General features: G+C 30.2%; 2 protein-coding genes and 1 long non-coding RNA gene across 3 annotated transcripts; all 3 read left to right on the forward strand.

Moving 5' to 3' along the window:
* The first annotated feature begins 5304 nt into the window (after nucleotides 1-5304).
* On the forward strand, nucleotides 5305-9057 carry LOC107020687 (ABC transporter G family member 11-like). Its single transcript, XM_015221144.2, has 9 exons — nucleotides 5305-5910; nucleotides 6579-6658; nucleotides 6737-7201; nucleotides 7284-7370; nucleotides 7457-7582; nucleotides 7657-7851; nucleotides 7937-8023; nucleotides 8111-8369; nucleotides 8444-9057. Exons 1-9 carry the CDS (start codon nucleotides 5406-5408, stop codon nucleotides 8842-8844), a joined length of 2205 nt encoding a protein of 734 aa, XP_015076630.1. The 5' UTR covers nucleotides 5305-5405; the 3' UTR covers nucleotides 8845-9057.
* A 2115-nt stretch (nucleotides 9058-11172) lies between these two features.
* LOC107020688 (polyadenylate-binding protein 2-like) lies at nucleotides 11173-19558 on the forward strand. Its single transcript, XM_015221145.2, has 6 exons — nucleotides 11173-11369; nucleotides 11474-11576; nucleotides 13122-13192; nucleotides 16767-16958; nucleotides 19052-19182; nucleotides 19262-19558. The coding sequence occupies exons 1-6, from the start codon at nucleotides 11265-11267 to the stop codon at nucleotides 19308-19310; spliced, it is 651 nt and encodes a 216-aa protein (XP_015076631.1). The 5' UTR covers nucleotides 11173-11264; the 3' UTR covers nucleotides 19311-19558.
* Nucleotides 13199-13645, forward strand: LOC107020689. The gene is made up of 2 exons (XR_001456957.2): nucleotides 13199-13352; nucleotides 13451-13645. It is a non-coding gene; the product is annotated as an uncharacterized LOC107020689 (long non-coding RNA).
* Nucleotides 19559-19693: the final 135 nt, after the last annotated feature.

A 19693-nucleotide genomic window follows, 5' to 3' on the forward strand; every position in this document is an offset into this window, starting at 1 on the left:
AAGTTCAGAGAGTCGATTTCAGTACCCAAATTTCAGAAGTCTAAGTCTTTTGGAACGAGACCCCCTCGACGGCCCGTCGTGCCCATGACGGTCCGTCGTGGGTTCCGTCGACTCACACAGTTTTTCCAGAAATAAAATCTGCTGCTCAAAACGACTAAACAGGTCGTTACAAAGTCTTTATAAAGAGAATTATTTTACTAAAAAGAAAAGGGATCTAACTTTTTTTCTTTTGCAAGTAGTAAATATATTGAAAAACAAAAGTAGATTAAATCAAAGGGAACCTTACCATTGCTATTTCATTATTTAAGTCAATAAATACTGCTTCCATTAATTCAAGTAAAAAAGAAGTCAACAAACCTAATTTCAATCTTTTCTTAGAAATAACAATTGTAAATAGAGAATATATTATTATTATTTTAAAGAAAAGTCTTGTTGAATTTTTTTTTCCATTGCAGATTCTCATTACTATTACTTGCTTACGTAATTTGTGATGTGTTTAACGTCAATCAACAAACTATATTCTAGAAAAAAAACAAAATTATTAAAATTAGTGATGATGTTAAGAGATGAATTATTTAAAAAGTATTTTCTAGTTTTCTTTTTTTTTTAAAAAAAAAAGTTGTTTACTATGATTTAAGCAAGATTTATATATAAATATTGATTCTAAAGTTTTAAGTGTTACGATTTTTAATATAGTTTACACAGAAAGTTTTTATGAAGTAAAACTTTATTTAATTTTAAAATACTAAATATTTAGAAGTTCTTATCTACTACAAATAAATAAAAATTTAATACTTATGACTTGTAGCTTTAACTTATTTTAAAATCATAAATATTAAGATATATATAATAGCTAGTTTTATGTATGTGCACTATACACATGCATGTAAGAGTTACAAGCTATAAATTGTAAATTTATTGAAATAAAGGGCGAGAAAATTTTTAAAATTTAAATTCAATATTATTATTAATCACTAACACATTAATTTTTTTTTAAACACTCTAGTAAGTAAAGCAAAAGAGAGAAGTAAATGATAATTTATTAATATGAGCATGAAAATATACAAATTTTAGCTGATAAAATTATTAGGTCACTAATGCATTTTTTTACTTGTAATAATACATAACAAATATTTAGAAAGAAAAATGTACACAAACTATATAGGCTATGTTAAGATGACAAAATTCCTAATTTTTCTAACTTGACTTTTTTTTATTTTCTATATTTTGTGATAAATCTTGTTTAAACTATACTTTTCTTCTAATCATATATCATTAAGGAATTTTATAGAAGCTAATAAAAATTATTAGATCATGATGGAATTTTTTATTTGGAGCAGTAACGTAAAATATCTCAATATTTGACAATAGAACGCCAAATATTTAGAAGAAAAAATATATTGGAGTTATTAGATATCGAAAAACAAACTATATAGGCTATGTTATGCCGTCACAAAATTTCAAAAAAATAAATATATTTGAGCTATTAGATATCAAAAATTAAAATATGAGCTTTTTATGCCAAATTTTAGGCCACATTATAATGACAAAATTCTTAATTTTTCTTAACATAATTTTGTTTTGCTTTTATTTTGTGCTACATCTTGCTTAAAACATATATTTTTTACCATATATTATAGACTCCTTAATTATATATATATATATATATATATATATTAAAATTCCTTAATTTTTAAATATATTTTTCTCTTGTGATATATTTTGAAACTCCTTAATTTTAAATTTTATAAATATAAATAAATGATAATTTTTTTAAAAAAATAGTAAACAATAATTTTATCTATTATAGGTTATTTTAGTAATTCATAAGACTATATGATACACGCAATGACGTAGATATTTGGTTAATATTATTTTATTTACTAAATTCATGAATTGTAAAAGTAGATTACGGTCATTCGAGGATATCATCATTGTTGCGTATATTATGGTGGGAGGGTTATATCTTCAAATTTTCGGAAAAATATTATAGTGTCCACTTCAAATTTAAAATTAAAAATATAATTAAGAAAACTATAAATATGAAAAATAACATACAATAACTAATTAAATATGCGCCCCTTTATGTGTCAATTTAATTTTTTTCATAGATTAAATACGTAAAAGACCATTTTTGATAACAGTTAACGGTGATATACATACTCAATACCTCTACTTATTGATACTATATTAAAAGTATGACTATCTCGTATAAAAAACTTAAAATTATATAATATTTATTAAAAAATTATAATTATATTATATATCAACAGTCTTATCTGATCGATATTGTTACGTTACCTCCATTGTTGATTTTTCTTACTTGGGAGAAAACAAAGATTCATTGAATACTTGTGTAGATAGATAAAACTAAAATCCTTTTCCCCACTTGGTACTATAACTTAGAAACTAATTATTGCTTCTAATAACATGATATATACATTCACTAATATAATTATTCTTCTTCACTATGTATATAATTTTCTAAGTTGAATATTCTAACATTATTACTTTTTATTTCCAACATGATAATGATATATATCATGATAATATATACTTATTATTTATTTTAGAAGGACCAAAAATTACATGATTAAAAAGTTTAGTCAACTAAACATTATACCAAGCGAAGCTACTTGGTTGATGCGTTCTTTTTGGTTTCCCACATGTATTTAATATCTCGAGTTAATTAATTTGAATATGTGAGGTAAATAAAATAGTTCATCATAAAGACGATTTTATAATCAAAAGGATTGAAATTTAAGACTTGTTAGGTAAGGATGAAGTAATATTTGTTATGTGATTAATATAACTATTGTAGAATTTAAAACTATATATCGTCCTTAAAGTAATTCACATCTAAGGTGTATTTGGTAGGAAAACAAGTTTCTTAAAAATAAGGAAAATGAGTATTTGAAAATAGGGAAAATAAGTTTCATAAGTAACTTTCAAATATTATAGTCGATCTCCTCCCTATACTATATAAAATATAATCTTTAGTTTAATTAAGGGAAACTTACATAAATGTGCTATAATAAAAAATATTTATCATTTATAGCAATAATATTTTTTTTTCACTTGATCACTTTTAATTCATTTATAATACAAGTTTAATACATATTACAAAGAACAATTTATTATTCACATACAATACAAGTTTTAATGATGAATAATACATTTATCACATATTTTAATACACTTACAATACAATGTGACTATTTTTTACCAAACAAACACAATATATTTCAAAAACAAATTCAAATATATTGCATAAATAATTCACTTTTAATTCATATTACAGATTTATCACGGTATTTCTATAAATGATAATAAACAAAAAGTATCATTAAAATCAGTAATTATTTTTTAAAATGTATTAATTCATATAAGTTTTTTTTAATTAATTAATTTTTATGATGTGAATTAGGCCTAATACCTTAATAAATAATAACGGCCAAAATACTACTAATTAATGAGTTCATCAAAATTTGGAGGCTAACAAAGAGAAGCTATGCCAAACTGTTTGGTCCCCAAGATATATGATGTAAGTTGTAATTTAAATTCGATTTTTTGATTTTATGTTAATTTTATGTTTTATTTCTAATATAAATAAAACTTATAATAAATAAAAATAAGGTTAAACTTTTAACATTTGAACATTATTTGGTATATATATATATAAAAAAATTATTAAAAAAGGTATTTAGAATTTAATCCAGCTGTTGAATCCGCGTATCTAGCCGTGGCTGACTTCCATTACAAATTTACAATATATGTGGGAAAAATTTAAAGAAAAAAGTGAAAAAATTAAAATAACACAAAAAATTTATGAGAAAAAGATTAGAAATGCCTTTAAACTATGTGAAAAGAATTAAAATATTCTTCGTTTATATTTTGGCTTTAAAATGTCCTTGTGGTAATACTTTAGTTAAAAATGCCCTTACCGTCAATATTTTAGTTCAAAAATGCCCTTATTGTTATTTAATGGGTCAAAAAGCTCATTTTTCAAATAAATATATTATTATTTTCTTTTCGACACATTTTTTTTTCAAGTAATGTTTATTTAAAAAAATTATCAAATGTTTATCATACTTTAATTCAGAAAAAAAATAAAAAATAAAAATATTTTTTATTTTATCATCAATATATTTTATCGTTATATAAATATAAATTAATGATAGATATATTATGATCTTATATATATGACACATATTATCTATCGAAATGGTACATGAAATTATTTTATTTTAATTGATCAAATGAGATTAAGAAGAAAAAAATATTTTCTACATTTTTATTTGTTAAAGTGATTTTAGTAGAAAGAAAAAAATAATAGTGTCCCTTAATAGTATTTTAATTAGGAAGAAGATGTGTTTAATTATTTTTTTTAAAAAAAAGAAGGCATTTTTGACCGATTTTGTAAATATAAGGATATTTCTGGACCAAAGTATTGACTGTAAGGGCATTTTTTAGGCAAACTATAAAAGGAGAACATTTTCATTTCTTTCACATAGTTTAAGGGTATTTTTGATCTCTTCCCAAAAATAAATATGAAACAGGTAGGCCCGTTACATAGAGTAAAGTATTTTTTATCGATTTTTTTATTTTATTTCAATGATTCGAACTTGAGATATCTGATAACAAAATCTCTATTTTTAATCATCGTACTATTTCTCTTGACAATCACAAAATTTTAATAGCTTAATGAAAATCCTACATATATGATCTCTGGTCGATTAGGGAAGTTTTATTATTCGAATTCATATTCTTCTTTACATTTTTTCCAGATAAGTCATAAGAATAAGAAATGAGACATACACAAGATATTGTGCAAGAGTAATTTTATTATTTAGGGTATAATTTTCTTAATTAGTAGTATATAGTAAAATAAAACGTTTGAAATCTAGTACATTATATATTTTATAATTTATAAGTTTAAAATTCTAAATCTATCATTCCTTCTCATTAATGCTATTGAAAGGATCAAACTAATAAAACATAAATTAATTCAGAAAAGCAAAAAACTATTAAAAAGATGAAATCTTTGATCAACCTAGTTAATTACTAAAGAGGAAATAGTAAACAAAGACCAAAAACTATAATCCAAAATATTGTCTCATTTTATTAAATATAATATACACATTTGTTCCTAAGTTTAATTACTTGTCTTGTTGAAAGTCAATTTAGTCTATTTTATTTGTTAAGTGCTAAAGTATTTTATACAACTAGCTAAGACCACTACACTAATTAAATTTCCCAACACCTTCCTTATTGTCACTATAAATATATACCCTCTTTCCCTTCTTTTCCATGCATTAATTCTCCTTTTCTTTTTATCTTTTTCTCCTATCTATCGAGTTCTGATTAACTAGCACAAAATCACATACAAATTAATCGACTATCAAATGGAGTCACAATCTAATTATGTTCCGAGATGGACACCTAGTCCCAATCGATCACCTCATCGACGTAACGAATCGGAAACAAATGAAAGTGTTAACTCTGAGGAAGACATTTCTTTTAGCCACATGAATAATCCAACAAAAAATTTCCCATTTACACCAAATATTGGTTCAATTGAAGCACCATCTCTAAGGGTTGATTCTGAAATAAAAAGGGCAATAGAAATGGAAAATTATTATGAGGCACCTAAACAAATTAGTGTTACTAATCCTATGATTAGTAATAGCGCTAATTTTGGTTATGATGATGATGTGGCTTTAAGTGGAAAGTTGATTAATGAAGGAATTTATTTAACATGGAAAGATTTATGGGTAACTGTGCCAGATAAAAAAAGTGGGAGGAGAGCTATTTTGCAAGGGCTTACTGGTTATGTACAACCTGGTGAAGTTTTAGCAATTATGGGTCCTTCTGGTTGTGGCAAATCAACACTTCTTGATACTCTAGCAGGTATTTTTTTTTTCGAGATTTAATCGTCTGATATACAAAATTTACTAACTCATACATCTAAATTTACATTGTATAGATCTATATCGATTAAAAATCTCTAATGTTTTAAAGTTTGAACTAATATTTTAGTTAGATGTAAAAAAAAACATGATTACCTAGGTTGATTGTTTTGTTGCTATAGGAATTGGTCAATCTAGTCCATAAAATAATTTTAAAAAGAAGATTGTTGAATATATTGATGCTAATTTATTTTTTTAAAAATAATTTATGTATCTTACTTTTATATAAATGGTTGATTTAAGAATTACTCCACATACTATATAAAGAGAATGTTTTGACTTCAAACACAACTTGAGAATCTTCCATTAATTGTTTGTTTGGTATAAAAGAAACAATACTTAAGCCCACTAGAAAAAGACCTTTTTTCACATTTGGTATTTGGTTTCATTTTAGGTTTTTCTAATTAATCTGAATTCATATAACGTTAACATTTAATAAAAAAGGAAAATATTAGTGACAAAACTTTTTTATTTTCTTAAAATCAAAATTTTGATTAAAATAAACGGATATCATTTATCTCATCAGCATAATAGAAATAGGCCTCACTAAATAATATCAAAGTTTTAATTTTGTTCATAAAAATAAAATTTGTTAACGTGATGTCACAGGGAGATTAGATTCGAACACAAGACAAACAGGAGAAATCCTCATCAATGGTCGTAGACAATCACTTGCTTTTGGCACTTCGGTACGACAGTTAATATATCTCATCTTTTTTTCTTTTTGTTTTTCGAGTTTAACTTTTATATATTTTTTTTATGAAAAGGCATACGTGACACAAGATGACACGTTGATGACGACCCTAACAGTAAAAGAAGCAATATACTATTCAGCCCAACTCCAATTACCGGATTGGATGTCGATATCAGAGAAGAGGGAAAGGGGTGAAGAAACAATAAGAGAAATGGGATTACAAGATGCAATGAATACAAGAATTGGTGGATGGAGTGTTAAAGGGCTAAGTGGTGGACAAAAAAGAAGAGTTAGTATTTGTATTGAAATATTAAAAAGGCCCAAATTATTATTTCTTGATGAACCAACAAGTGGACTTGATAGTGCTGCTTCTTATCATGTTATGAATAAAATTGTTCAACTGGCTAAACAAGATGGAAGAACTATTGTTGCTTCTATTCATCAACCAAGTAGTGAAGTGTTTCAACTTTTTCACAATCTTTGCCTTTTGTCATCTGGAAGAATTGTATACTTTGGTAACATTTCTAATGCTAATGAGGTATGTATGTTACAAACGTACGTATTGGTATCGAATGAGCGGGTTCAGTTAACTAATCATATTTCTTTGTTTTTTTTTGTAGTATTTTGCTTTGAATGGTTTCCCATGTCCAACTATGAGAAATCCATCGGATCATTATCTAAGGACAATCAACAAGGACTTTGATATTGTAAGTAAAAAAATAATTATTTTCTTCGTTATTATTAATTAATTAAAATCAAATTATCAATGTTTATGTTGATTTTAATTAATTAGGATATTGAAAAAGGAGTTGGTGGAAAAGCTACTGCTACAGAAGCAATTGATATTCTTGTGAAGTCATACAAGACTTCACAGGGTTGTCAACAAGTTCAACGTAAAGTTTTAGAAATTTGCCAACAGGTTTGTATCATATTAATTTTGAAAAATAAGAAATAATTAGTTTGTGATCTAATGAATATTTAATTTGTGTATAGAGTGGAGGAGAAGAGGCAGAAAAAGGGAGTCAAGCAGGTTTTATTACTCAATGTATAGTTCTAACGAGGAGGTCTTTTGTGAACATGTATCGTGATCTTGGTTATTATTGGCTACGTTTTGCAATTTATATTGCTTTGTGTTTGTGTGTTGGAACTATTTTTCATGATATTGGACATGACTATGGGTCCATTCAGGTAAATATTGTTAATTACTCGTTGTTAAATAGCATTAGCGATGAATTTTTGTTAATCCTCTAATTCTTTTTACGTTTTTTTTCAGGCTAGAGGTTCCATGTTGATGTTTGTTGCTGCCTTCTTGACTTTTATGGCTATTGGTGGATTCCCTTCATTTGTTGAAGATATGAAAGTATATATATGACACTTATTAACTATCTCTATATAATAAAATAATAATTTGGTTACTTATACTTATATGTTTTTTTTCTTCTTCTAGATTTTCACTCGAGAAAGATTAAATGGACACTATGGTGTAGCTGCATATGTGGTGGGAAATACATTTTCTTCGATTCCTTACCTCATATTAATCTCAGTTATACCAGGCGCTATAGCTTATTACCTCGTGGGATTACAAAAGGGGTTTGATCACTTTGCGTATTTCTCACTAGTACTTTTCGCGACCATGATGTTAGTGGAGAGCCTCATGATGATTGTAGCAAGCATTGTCCCTGACTTCCTCATGGGAATCATAACAGGTAATAAAAGGAGGTTAAAGCTAAATTTCAATATTTAATTTTCATGTACTAATTTTGTGATTATTTGCTAATAGGAGCTGGAATTCAAGGTGTTATGATGCTTAATGGAGGTTTTTTCAGATTGCCTAATGATCTTCCTAAGCCATTTTGGAAGTACCCAATGTATTACATTGCGTTTCATAAATATGCAAATCAAGGGTTTTACAAGAATGAATTCTTGGGATTAAACTTCCCTAATGAACAAATTAGAGGGCCAGCCATAATTAGTGGTGAAGAAATATTGAAAAATGTATGGCAAGTGCAAATGGGATATTCAAAATGGGTTGATGTTGCTATAATATTTGGAATGGTAATACTCTATAGGTTAATGTTTTTGGGAATAATTAAAACTGTGGAGAAAGTTAAACCTATGATTAGAGCATTTATGGCTCATTCTTCTAAAAATCCAACTCATGCTGAAGATATAGACTCTTGATTATGTGTTAATTATTATATTTTGTTATTGATGTAAAATGTGTAACAAAGTTTATTTGTAGTTTTGTTGAAGACCAATGTCTGGTTGGTCTTTTAATGTACCTACTTTTGCTAGTATTAAAAGTTGGCTTCATTTGTATTTTTATTGTTTGTACTATGATGAATCTCATAGTTAGCTCAAATGTGCTTTGTATATGAATTGGAGTTTCATTAAGATTTATACGTATTTATATGACGAAATCACATGAAATTTCTATTATTTTTAACTTGGGTAAACACTTAGGGTAAGGGTAATGTTAGTTGATAACTCTCTTAGCTTCTTGATGTATGGTATAAGCCAAGTCTTTTGCCATTTCTATATTGACTAGTCTTGTTAATGCAAGCTAATTGTTTAATTCTAAGAAATGTGCCTCCTTGGTGTAGTGATATTTGAGTTAATCATTGTATTAATTAATGATTAGTTGTTTGTCTTTTCTATATATTTAGAGAAAATTTAAATTTATGGACGATTTTTTTTAAAAAGAGAAAAAGTTTTACATGCGTCCATCAAAAAATAAAAAAGAAAATTGAGCTTTACAAAATTATTTGATATTTGAATCTCAAGATTATGATAGAGTTTTTATACAGTTTATCTTCCTCAAATCTTGCTTTATAAACTTATATTAGATATTATCATTTTATATTATAAACAAGAGTTATACGGTGGTCTTAAATAATTATGTTTATACAAATGGAGTATTTCAAATTTGAATTAATCCGATCAGTGTCTTTTGAATAATAGTAATATCATAGTCTACTTACCTTTTAAGTTATTTAATTAAAAAAAAATAGTTCAATCTCATCGCACAATTTCAAAATTTCACAACTCAAAATTTATGATTATGTCTTAAAATTCCAAAATATAATTAAAAAACAAATTATTTGAATTTTATCCTTCCAAATAACATATAATTATAGTAAAAAGGAAAACCAAAGTAAGAAAAATAGGAAGTGGTTATAATATATTAATTAAATATACGGAAAAGGGCCTAAAATATTCTCGAAGTATTGAAAATGGTACAAAATTACCCTCCATCCACTTACTGGCTCCAAAATACCCTTCCTACCCATTTATTGGCTCCAAAATGCCCTTGTCATCCACCTTTGGGTTCAAAATTGACCACTTATTTAACGGTTTTAAATTTAAACTATTTAAATATTTTTTTAAATACGTGCCGCTCAACTAGTTGTTATAATTTAACTTATTTGTATAATTTATAAATCAAGTCACTACCCACCCATTAATAAATAAACTCCACCAAATTAATAAACTCGTCACATTATTAATGCAACAACAGGAACGCTACTGCCAATGAGTGTTTTTAAAATTTTGAGGCGAAAATAGAAGTAAATTATCATACATTCAAGTGTCTAAATAAAAATTATCGATAAACTTAAAAGTCTGACTATGTTCATTAAATTATTCATTTGTCTCAATTACGTGGTGTTACTTCATAGTTAACTTTTTTAAAAAAATAGTATATTACATGTTTTAAAACAAATCATAAATATTTATAAAATTATAAAAAAAAAGTGCATGAATTAATTTGGGATGTACTACTTCTTTACCCTTTAATCATAAATTTCGAATTCAAGTTTGAAAGAGAATCATATTGAAATTGTCCTCCTAAATAAGCGGCTCAACCTATATTTGATTGGGGCTTTGATTCGATCTCGATTAATTTTGGATCATCTTAAGGAATATATAATTTTGTCATGTTTTAGTAGTGTTTATGACGATTTTGATATTATAATTTGTTTATTAATTGGGTGGGGTTTAGTTAGTAATGAGTGGATAGTGGATTTGTTTGTAAATTATATTAATAAATTAAATTATAATCAATAGTTGAACGCCAAATATTTTTAAAAATCTTTAAATAATTTAATTATAAAATAGTTAACTAAGTGGTCAACTTTGAACCCAATGGTGGATGACAAGGACATTTTGGAGCCAATAGGTAGATGAAAAGGGCATTTTGGAACCAATAGGTGGATGGAGGGTAATTTTGTACCATTTCCAATACTTTGAGGGTATTTTAGGCCCTTTTCCGTTAAATATATAAAACTTACATAAATTTCATAATATTAAGATAATAAATTTATGGAGATATAACTTATGAATGCATTCGAAAATAATATGACGGTATAATATAGAGGGACGTATCCAAATGAAGATCGCGTATACTATATGATTGTATAATGTAGAGGGACGCATCTAAGTGGAGATCGCGTATACTATACTAATTGTGCTTATATAAATCAAAATAAATAAATAAATAAATCGAAAAGCATCAAAACGAAGTCGGCCCGCCCCGTATACGGTTTAGAGTGTACAATATATAGGGAAGAGAGAAAAAGGAGTTGCGGCAGAGTGAGAGAGAAATGGACGAAGAAGAGCATGAAGTTTACGGAGGAGAAATCCCAATGGAGGCTGAAACGGAAGCTGATATGGACAATCATCCTGCCGCCGACGAGGATGCCGTTAAGGTATTCGGTTACATTTTTGTATGTTATTTTTTTTTCTTCATGTGATAAAGGAAAAACCCTAATTAGCATTGGATCTAATGAGATTGGAATTGTGAAATTTGAAGGAATTGGATGAGATGAAGAAACGGTTGAAAGAGATGGAAGATGAAGCTGCTGCTTTACGTGAGATGCAGGCCAAAGTGGAGAAAGAGATGGGCTCTGTTCAAGGTAAAAAAAATCGCTTTTCTTTTGCTTGATTACTCTGTTTTGCTGTTATGCGGAGGAGGCGGAGCTAGAATTTTGAGATTAGTTTTGTTTTGCTGTTATGCGGAGGAGGCGGAGCTAGAATTTTGAGATTAGTTTTGTTTTGCTGTTTCTAGAGTTGTTTTTGAATTTTTGTGAGTTATTTGGAGTGACAAAAGCATTTTTGGTATTCTTAAAGTATCTGAAAAGGTGAAAACAATTGAATTCTGAAATTTTCAGGAATTTATGGCCAAATGTGTTTTCTGGAGTTCTAACTCCGGAGAAAGTTCGAAAAATCATGGCCAAACACCTTACGCCCCTTGGAAGATGCAATTTACTAGGGGTTAACAACAACATACCCAGTGAACTCCCACAAGTGAGGTCTGGGGAGAGTACTGTAGGCGGATTTTACCTCTGCCACAAATTTTCAGGAATGTGATAACCAATGTGTTTTACTCCGGGAAGAAGTAAACATATTCCATTGCCAAACGCCTTAAGTCCCTTGGAAAATGCAATTTTACTAGGATAACAACAACATACTCGGTGCTTTCTCACAAGTGAGGTCTAGGGAGGGTAGAGTGTAGGTAGACCTTACCTCTGCCTTGTGGAGGTAGAGAAGCAAGTTACTAGGATATGGATAAATTATTTTTATAACACATGTAAAAGGTGAGCGTTAGGTTCTACCAAACCCATAAGCTCAATCATGGCTCTGCCCTGCTTTTCTATAATTTGGTGTTAATGCTTGAAATCTTATTAATCTACTATGGGAATGTTTGTTGGCTTGTTAAGAAGTGGTTGTAGGTTTAATATTCTGACATTTTCCTTAAAAATTTGTGATATTTAGGTTATTGGGATTTAAGCAAGGATGCTTTGTTCTGCTAGGGTCCGTGACAGTTACTCTACTATCCTTAGAAGTTGAACGATCTTTTTATGTTAAACCCCTAAAAATAATGTCTGTAAGAGACTATGAAAAGATGCTTCTTTTCTGGTGGAGTTTGCCACAGTAACTGATGAAACGTCTGGTAGAGTTTGCCATAGTAACTGATCAAACCTTAACCAAAACAATGATCAAGTTTTGTTTGTCTTTGGAGAGTAAAAAATTACATAATGGAAACGAGAGATTCAATATTTTGTAAAGACTAGTTTATCAGTTGTAGGAAGCCGGGAATTGTCTATAAGCCCAACAGTATACATTTCTACCAGTAATTGGTTGTGAATTGTGATTAGTCGACTTAAAATTTTCAATAACTTAACACTGATATCCATCTGAAGTCGACCCTTAGGACCGCAGTCCTTGAAATTTGGGGATATGGGCCCATAAATACCGGATGTAGTTCGCTTGGTGCAAGGCTTGAACCTGTGACTTTAGTCACAAGTCCCTCAACCTTTGGCAATTGAACCAAGTTTGGGGGACAAATTTTTTCTTAATTATTGTTGAAGTTCTATTTTCTGAGTTAATGGTACCAGTTTTTTAAAAAAGTTTTATTTTTTTAAATGGATTAATCGTTTTCGGAACCATTTATTTTGCAGATCCTGCTAATGCAGATGCATCCCAGGCAAACCGCGAGGAGGTGGATTCAAGATCAATATTTGTTGGCAATGTAAGAAATAAAAATCTATTGTTTCTATTTGGTGATTGAATTCTTGGAGATGTGCTCTACTTGATTCAAGAATGTTTTCAGATAACTTGGTGTATCCTTAAGTGATTTGAACTCTGCCTTGTTAGCTTGCTTACATGGCTAATTCCAAGCATAGATAAATGTATGCTGTGGTAGGCTGACTACCAAATTAAAATTAGTTAATTTATAAATCCTTATTATGATATACTTACCTAGGCTCGTGTTACACTTTTTTAATAGTGTAATTGAGCAGGTCCAAGTGGAGGGAAATGGATACAGAAGATACTCGTAGCAGATATCAATTGTTTGGTTTTGATGAAGTTGAACTGTAGTAATAATTGTTGTATATTTGATAGTCTGTTGTTTAGTGACAGTATGAATCTTTATGCAGAAGAAGGTTGTTTATGACTTTATGTAGTGTGAGTTTTAATTTGACATGCAAGTGCATGTTTCATGTTGCATAAGCCTATGCTACACTGTCTCTTTTTTCTCTTTTGGCATACCTATGTCAGTATACCATGGTTTCTGGCAAGGGATGAATGTTGGATTTTGAAAAGAATCTGAGCCTCCATCCCAAACCTCAAGGGAATGGATGTGGAGTAGCCCAATACCATTTGAACCCCTTTGAAACCTCTTGCACAAACGATGAGAGGCAATTTAATTCTTTAACAGCTTCCTCCACATGTCATACGTTTACATGTTGTGATCCCCTGAAAAAGCTGATGCTTCTGAGGTTTGAACACATTATTTGATGATAAATATGGTGATGGATTTATTTGATGTGTTATAAATTGAAAATGTATGTATATGGATTTCGGATATGCCTTGGATTTGGTTGAGTTAGAAAGATTAGGCATGGGTTAAAGGACTTAAGAAATGAAAAATAAACCATTTCCTATAATATTATACAAGGAGATAAAACTATGATATTTGTAAGCGGTAAAATAAGTATCCACTTAGTAATGAGGGTGGAAAGCATTTCATATGGACTTGCACATATAAAATTATTGATAACTTACTCACGCTAAGCCTCACGCAGAAGGAAGTAAGAGAAGGATCAGATTATGACACACAAGAATTATATTAGGCAACTTCACTTCACAAAGTGAGTATGAAATGTGTGGCCGAAGGGAGGAATCTGCTTGAACTCTTTGCCCTTCCATATTAGTGACACCAAGAAGCTTGGCAGGAGAAATTAAGAGTTGATTTCACACGAAAAATTCTTGCAATTAAAAGTAGCAACACCATGATAAGTGTAATCACTACTAGCTTATATTTCAAGGTGTCGATGTCACCATGTGTTCTACTTGCTATTTTTATTATTATTTGTGACATGGAAATTAATACTTAAGAGTTTAAAATGAGGAATCGAGCATGAATTGATGATATTAGAATATGAGTTAAGCTAATTTTTGACAGATTTGAACCTTAGATTCATGTTTTGGGTTGAATCTTTAAATGAGTCAACCAAGGGTTTAGACTTATGAAATGCAATGGTAGATGACTAGAATTATGTTGTACTTCTCCTTCCCGCTCTGCAAAGCATGCTTCTGAAGTTTTTCAGTGAGGAGGCTTTAAGTACTTTGGCGGTTGAACGATCAAGTTTTTCTTGATTAAGTACTTGTCGTTGGGACAAGTAAACTTCCTTTTAAATGATAATTTTTCCTTTTCCAAGTTCAAATTTAATAACTTTCTTTTAAGCATCTTAATTTTAATATGGCAATCCTTTAATGAAGTGCTCTTTTCCTCCAATATTCAACCTATCAATTAGACACATCCATGTGACTCGTATAATGATCTAATCAGAATTTTCTCTTAATTTGGAGCTAAACAAACCAAATTCTATTTTGGGGAGGAGGTCGTACTAAAGTGTGGTGCATTTGGGCAAAGTACATTCTAGTTCCACTTAGTCGGGGAAATCTTTTCCCTACTGAAAGCTGTTGGTATTCTTGATGGACTGCATATATATGTTTCATTACATCTACTGATATAAAAGAAGTAATACACCGCATGTTTCCTGGATCTATAAAGTTGTAGTGTCTTCACCCATGTCATTATGAATGTGGTATTAGAACATGAATATCGGAAATTTGTGAGGGGTCGTCATCTTATTTGGGGAGGTTGTATTGATGGTTGAAAGCTTCGTTTATTTGTTATGCTTGGAAGTATAGAACTTGATCTTAACCTGCATCATGCACCACTTTTTTGTTTCTTGTGTTGCAATGTCCAAACTTCTTGGTGCAATTGTCTTTTTCCTTTTTCTTTTTTGTAATTGCAAGGAATATTTGGTTCTTCCTGATGATCTCTTTGTTTAGGTTTGACTTTGATGCATCTTGAGAGTCATGCCTTGACTTTCTGTCACTATAATCGCAGGTGCATTCATATTTCTGAATAGCGCTGGCACCATAAGTTTTTGATGGTGGAAGAAGTTTTTCTGATTTTAGATTTTCCATTTAAGAGGCATTTTTACCTGTATGTTGACTTGTGAAAAGTTTGAATAAGAAAGACAGCAATTCAGCAAAAAAAAAAAAAAGAAATAGAAAAAAAAAGAGAAGAGAAAAAAAGAAAAGAAAAGAAAAAGATTAGAAAGAAAGATAAAAAGCATGAGAAAAAAAATATTGTGAAGCTCCACTGGGAAAAAGATGGAATTGAAATACAATTCCGCAGTGAGAGATAAAGAAACAAAATGGAAACCACAAAGTCATTTTTTTGTTGTTAAAAGTACTTTCACCTTAGCTTCAAGTTTCGACCTTCTTGCAAGAAGAAAGATACATTTGTCTATGAAGTGCAAACTCTTTTCATCGGCATGCAAATTCTAGTTGCCGAGTCTGGTTGCTGCAGGCAGCTGGTGGACGTGCGTATTCAAATTTGACTAGCTATTTAGCCTGATTTGGTGAGGTGTCATTACTTTGCCTTCGGCACTATCTATTATTTCTAACGGCTACCAAACCTATCATTCTTGAACTATATGATCTGTTCTTTTCGTGCTTCTATGGTGATCGGCAGTCAGTTTCGATTTGTACCTACACTATTTTTCATTGCGGTGAAAGAAAAAGGCTTAAGGAGTATTTCTTGTTTGTTTAGGATGTAAAAGAGGACCGTTATCATTTTGACTCCAAAGTTTGGCCAAAGAAAGAATTATTCTCTGGACATGTAATTGATTGATGAAAGTTTTTCTTGAACCACCTTTTAGATCCTTTTAGAGCGTTGAAGTCGTTTATAGTTGCAAAATTTGATTGTATAGCAAGAAAAATGGAAAATATTTTCTGTGTCTAGCCTTAATAAAGCCAGGAAAGCTATGTGTGCTGAGCTAGATGATCTTTCTCTGGTGTTGGGAAGTTGTTGGGGCATAAAATTGGTTCTCTTCCTTTATGGCGTTGATATGCAGATGTGTATTATACTGTAATATCATTATCTTTGGGATCATAGTTTTTGGAAAACTTAACCATAAAATAGATGAAGAATTCTGGCTTTCCATGAAGACTGAAGTGTCGAAATCCCTATTTCACTGTCACTTGCAGTTACCATATGGTGTTTAATAAACTTCACGTGACAGGTTGATTATGCATGTACCCCCGAAGAAGTTCAGCAACATTTCCAGGCATGTGGTACTGTGAATCGAGTTACCATCCTGACTGATAAGTTTGGTCAACCTAAAGGTTTTGCATATGTGGAATTTGTGGAACAAGAAGCTATTCAGGAAGCACTCCAGCTGAATGAGTCAGAACTGCATGGACGCCAGTTGAAGGTGAACTTTTTTTCCCATCTTTTATTTGAATTGAGTTGTTTCTCTTTATCAACCATGTCATGTTTGTTGGTGTGACTTGAGATATATAAACATGAAAGGCTCTGCATTAAAGGACTTGGGACATACTGAACAGGTTGTGACAATACACTGAATCTGTCTTAGAGTAAATCTTTCATTTAATTGTTGTCGTACCTTGCTGATCCTTGGCTGTCAGACTTAAAAACACATAAACTGGTTGTGGTTTGCTAGAGTAGCATATATGTGGATTACAGTACTCGACTTAAAATAAGATTGGAATTAGGGATGGGCATTAAAACCGGACCGAACTGAATTGATTCGGTTCTTCCTGTTTCGGTTTTAAAGTTGCAGTATTTGGGTTCAACCAAAATACCGGACTATTTGTTATATAATTACAAAATATATACTACACACATTTTGAGCCCAAACCCAAATACCCTATTCTGCACAAGGCTGGGCAACGGAACGGGATGTACCGGTACCGGTACCAGTCCTGTTCGTTCCGGTTTGGTTGCCTACCGGACGGAACGGGACATCCCGAACCGGGACACGGAACGGAAAACCGAGGTTTGATACCGGTGTACCGATACCGGTTTATTCCGGTTCCGGTCTGGTCCGATTCCGATTAAATTAATATTTATAAATTAATTTATATTATATATTTATTAATTAATTTATATTATATATTTATAAATTATAATTTATATTTTACATTAAATAATAAATAATACCCAAGTAACCCAACTACCCCCTATTAGTATTATATTAGTATTCCATTCGAGACTTAGTTGAAACAGAACCTTTCCTAGAAGGTGGTCTCGTAAACTATGCACTCTACTAGTAGTTGTAAATGTAAATTGTAATTTATAATACAAATTTAAATAAATTAAATTGATATTTTGTAATTTGTATAATTCTTTTATCCTTATTTTTATTTAATTTTTAAAAATTACAAATTTAATTTATTTAAATTACAAGTTATAAATATTACTTATAAATTATAACATATTAATAAATAATAAGTAATAACTTATAAACTTCAAAAGATTTAAATCTTGAAAACTTAATTAGACTTAACTTGCAAACTTAATAAGTAAAATTTTTATAAAAAATATCTTTAAAATAACTGAAGTAAAAAATTACATTATAAATTTTAAAACTATTAATTCAAACTTAGAAAAATAAAAAAATATCATATTTTCGTAATTCAAAAAAAATATTTTTTGAAATAACTAGATGTGTCATCCTGTTTATCCCATCCGGTTCCATCCCGGTATATAGTGGGACCGGACGGAACCGAGTATCCGTTCCCAGTAATTCCGGTCCAATTCATCCTGGTAACGGTCAACGAACCGGTCAACTCATCCCGTTCCGGTCCGGCGGTCCCGTTTCGGTCCGTTGTCCCTGTAAGAAGTTTTTGCACGGATTGTCCCAAGTTTGAAGGTCTTTATTTTTTGCGCCTGCTGCTCATTTAATGAAAATTTGTGGGCCAAAGTACGCTTATCCATGACCTAATTTCGCAAGGCTTAGTTTAGAAATTTTTGTCTTGTACAGCATAAGTTTTGCAGGAATCAAGTGATCCGGCATAAGTTGTGTAGAAGCCGAAAGGTAAACACTAATCCGAAGGATGTTAATTCCCTTCAACTTACGTCTAGAGATGACCCTTTCAATTGAATTATGAGTTATAACTTTAGCACTGTACGTCGATTATGATGTTCCAATAGGTGAGTTTGTCTAATTTGTTCAACGGTAAAATCTTTTATGTGCTTTATTTGGATTATGTGGTTTTGTATAAGTATTATGATCACGTATATATCAGTGAAGAACCAAAAACCAAATTTTTTAAAGAACTGAATTGAAGAACCAATTATCGACTCTAATTGGAGTAGTAGCTTAAATGGAGGATATGGTTGTTGTACAATCAATCAAACCAATCAACTTGGGCACCTTTTTGAAATTTTAGTTTTCTGATTTTGCAACCAAATGACATATTATCGATGACACACTAATATGGTGTTTCCACCGAGTCTTTTCTAATTTGATGTGTTCATCTTGTGATTTTCCCTCTATTGCAGGTTATGCCCAAGAGGACTAATGTTCCAGGGATGAAACAGTTCCACCCAAGACGTTTCAATCCTTATCAACCTTACGGATTCAGAAGGCCATATGCACCTGCCCCTTATTTCTATTCTCCTTATGGATATGGGTAAGTTTGATTCAGTTGATTATCTTGCCTCGACAATCAAGTAGATGAATCACATGTATAATTGTTTTGCATGTTGCAGGAAAGTTCCAAGATTCAGGAGGGCTTCGCGGTACATGCCTTACTATTAAACCATGTGATATGCTGCTACAAAATCTAATTCATGCAATCACTTAAATCATAAAAGAACATGATACTGTATCAACTCGATTGTGCTTGAGACATTATAGCCATTGCCTTTCATAAGTTTAGGTAGCCTTCATCTGCATGTGATTTTTAGGCAACTCCCTTCTGTATTAGTATTGTGGATGCATTTACCTATTTGATAATACATTTTACTTGCATTTCTGCTGCAACTGATGTTGAGCATTTCATTGAATATCTTCTATCTACCACCAATATAGATACCGGATAATTTTGTATCACCGACATGTTATTGAGTACTACAGTGCTCTTCTGGACAAACAGGATCAACAATGTTTTAAGCACACCTTTCGTTAGATATTTCTTCTTG

Source organism: Solanum pennellii, chromosome 5 (assembly GCF_001406875.1).
Source record: "Solanum pennellii chromosome 5, SPENNV200".
NCBI lineage: Eukaryota > Viridiplantae > Streptophyta > Magnoliopsida > Solanales > Solanaceae > Solanum > Solanum pennellii.

What these genes read in the sequence shown, in the direction of transcription:
- LOC107020687 (XM_015221144.2), top strand. Translation starts at nt 5,406, where the DNA reads ATGGAGTCACAATCTAATTATGTTCCGAGATGGACACCTAGTCCCAAT. An exon ending in ACATTTCTAATGCTAATGAG is followed by an intron (nt 7,202 to 7,283) that starts GTATGTATGTTA and finishes TTTTTTTTGTAG; the next exon opens with TATTTTGCTTTGAATGGTTT. An exon ending in CCTCATGGGAATCATAACAG is followed by an intron (nt 8,370 to 8,443) that starts GTAATAAAAGGA and finishes ATTTGCTAATAG; the next exon opens with GAGCTGGAATTCAAGGTGTT.
- LOC107020688 (XM_015221145.2), top strand. Translation starts at nt 11,265, where the DNA reads ATGGACGAAGAAGAGCATGAAGTTTACGGAGGAGAAATCCCAATGGAG. An exon ending in TGCATGGACGCCAGTTGAAG is followed by an intron (nt 16,959 to 19,051) that starts GTGAACTTTTTT and finishes CCTCTATTGCAG; the next exon opens with GTTATGCCCAAGAGGACTAA. An exon ending in TATTCTCCTTATGGATATGG is followed by an intron (nt 19,183 to 19,261) that starts GTAAGTTTGATT and finishes TGCATGTTGCAG; the next exon opens with GAAAGTTCCAAGATTCAGGA.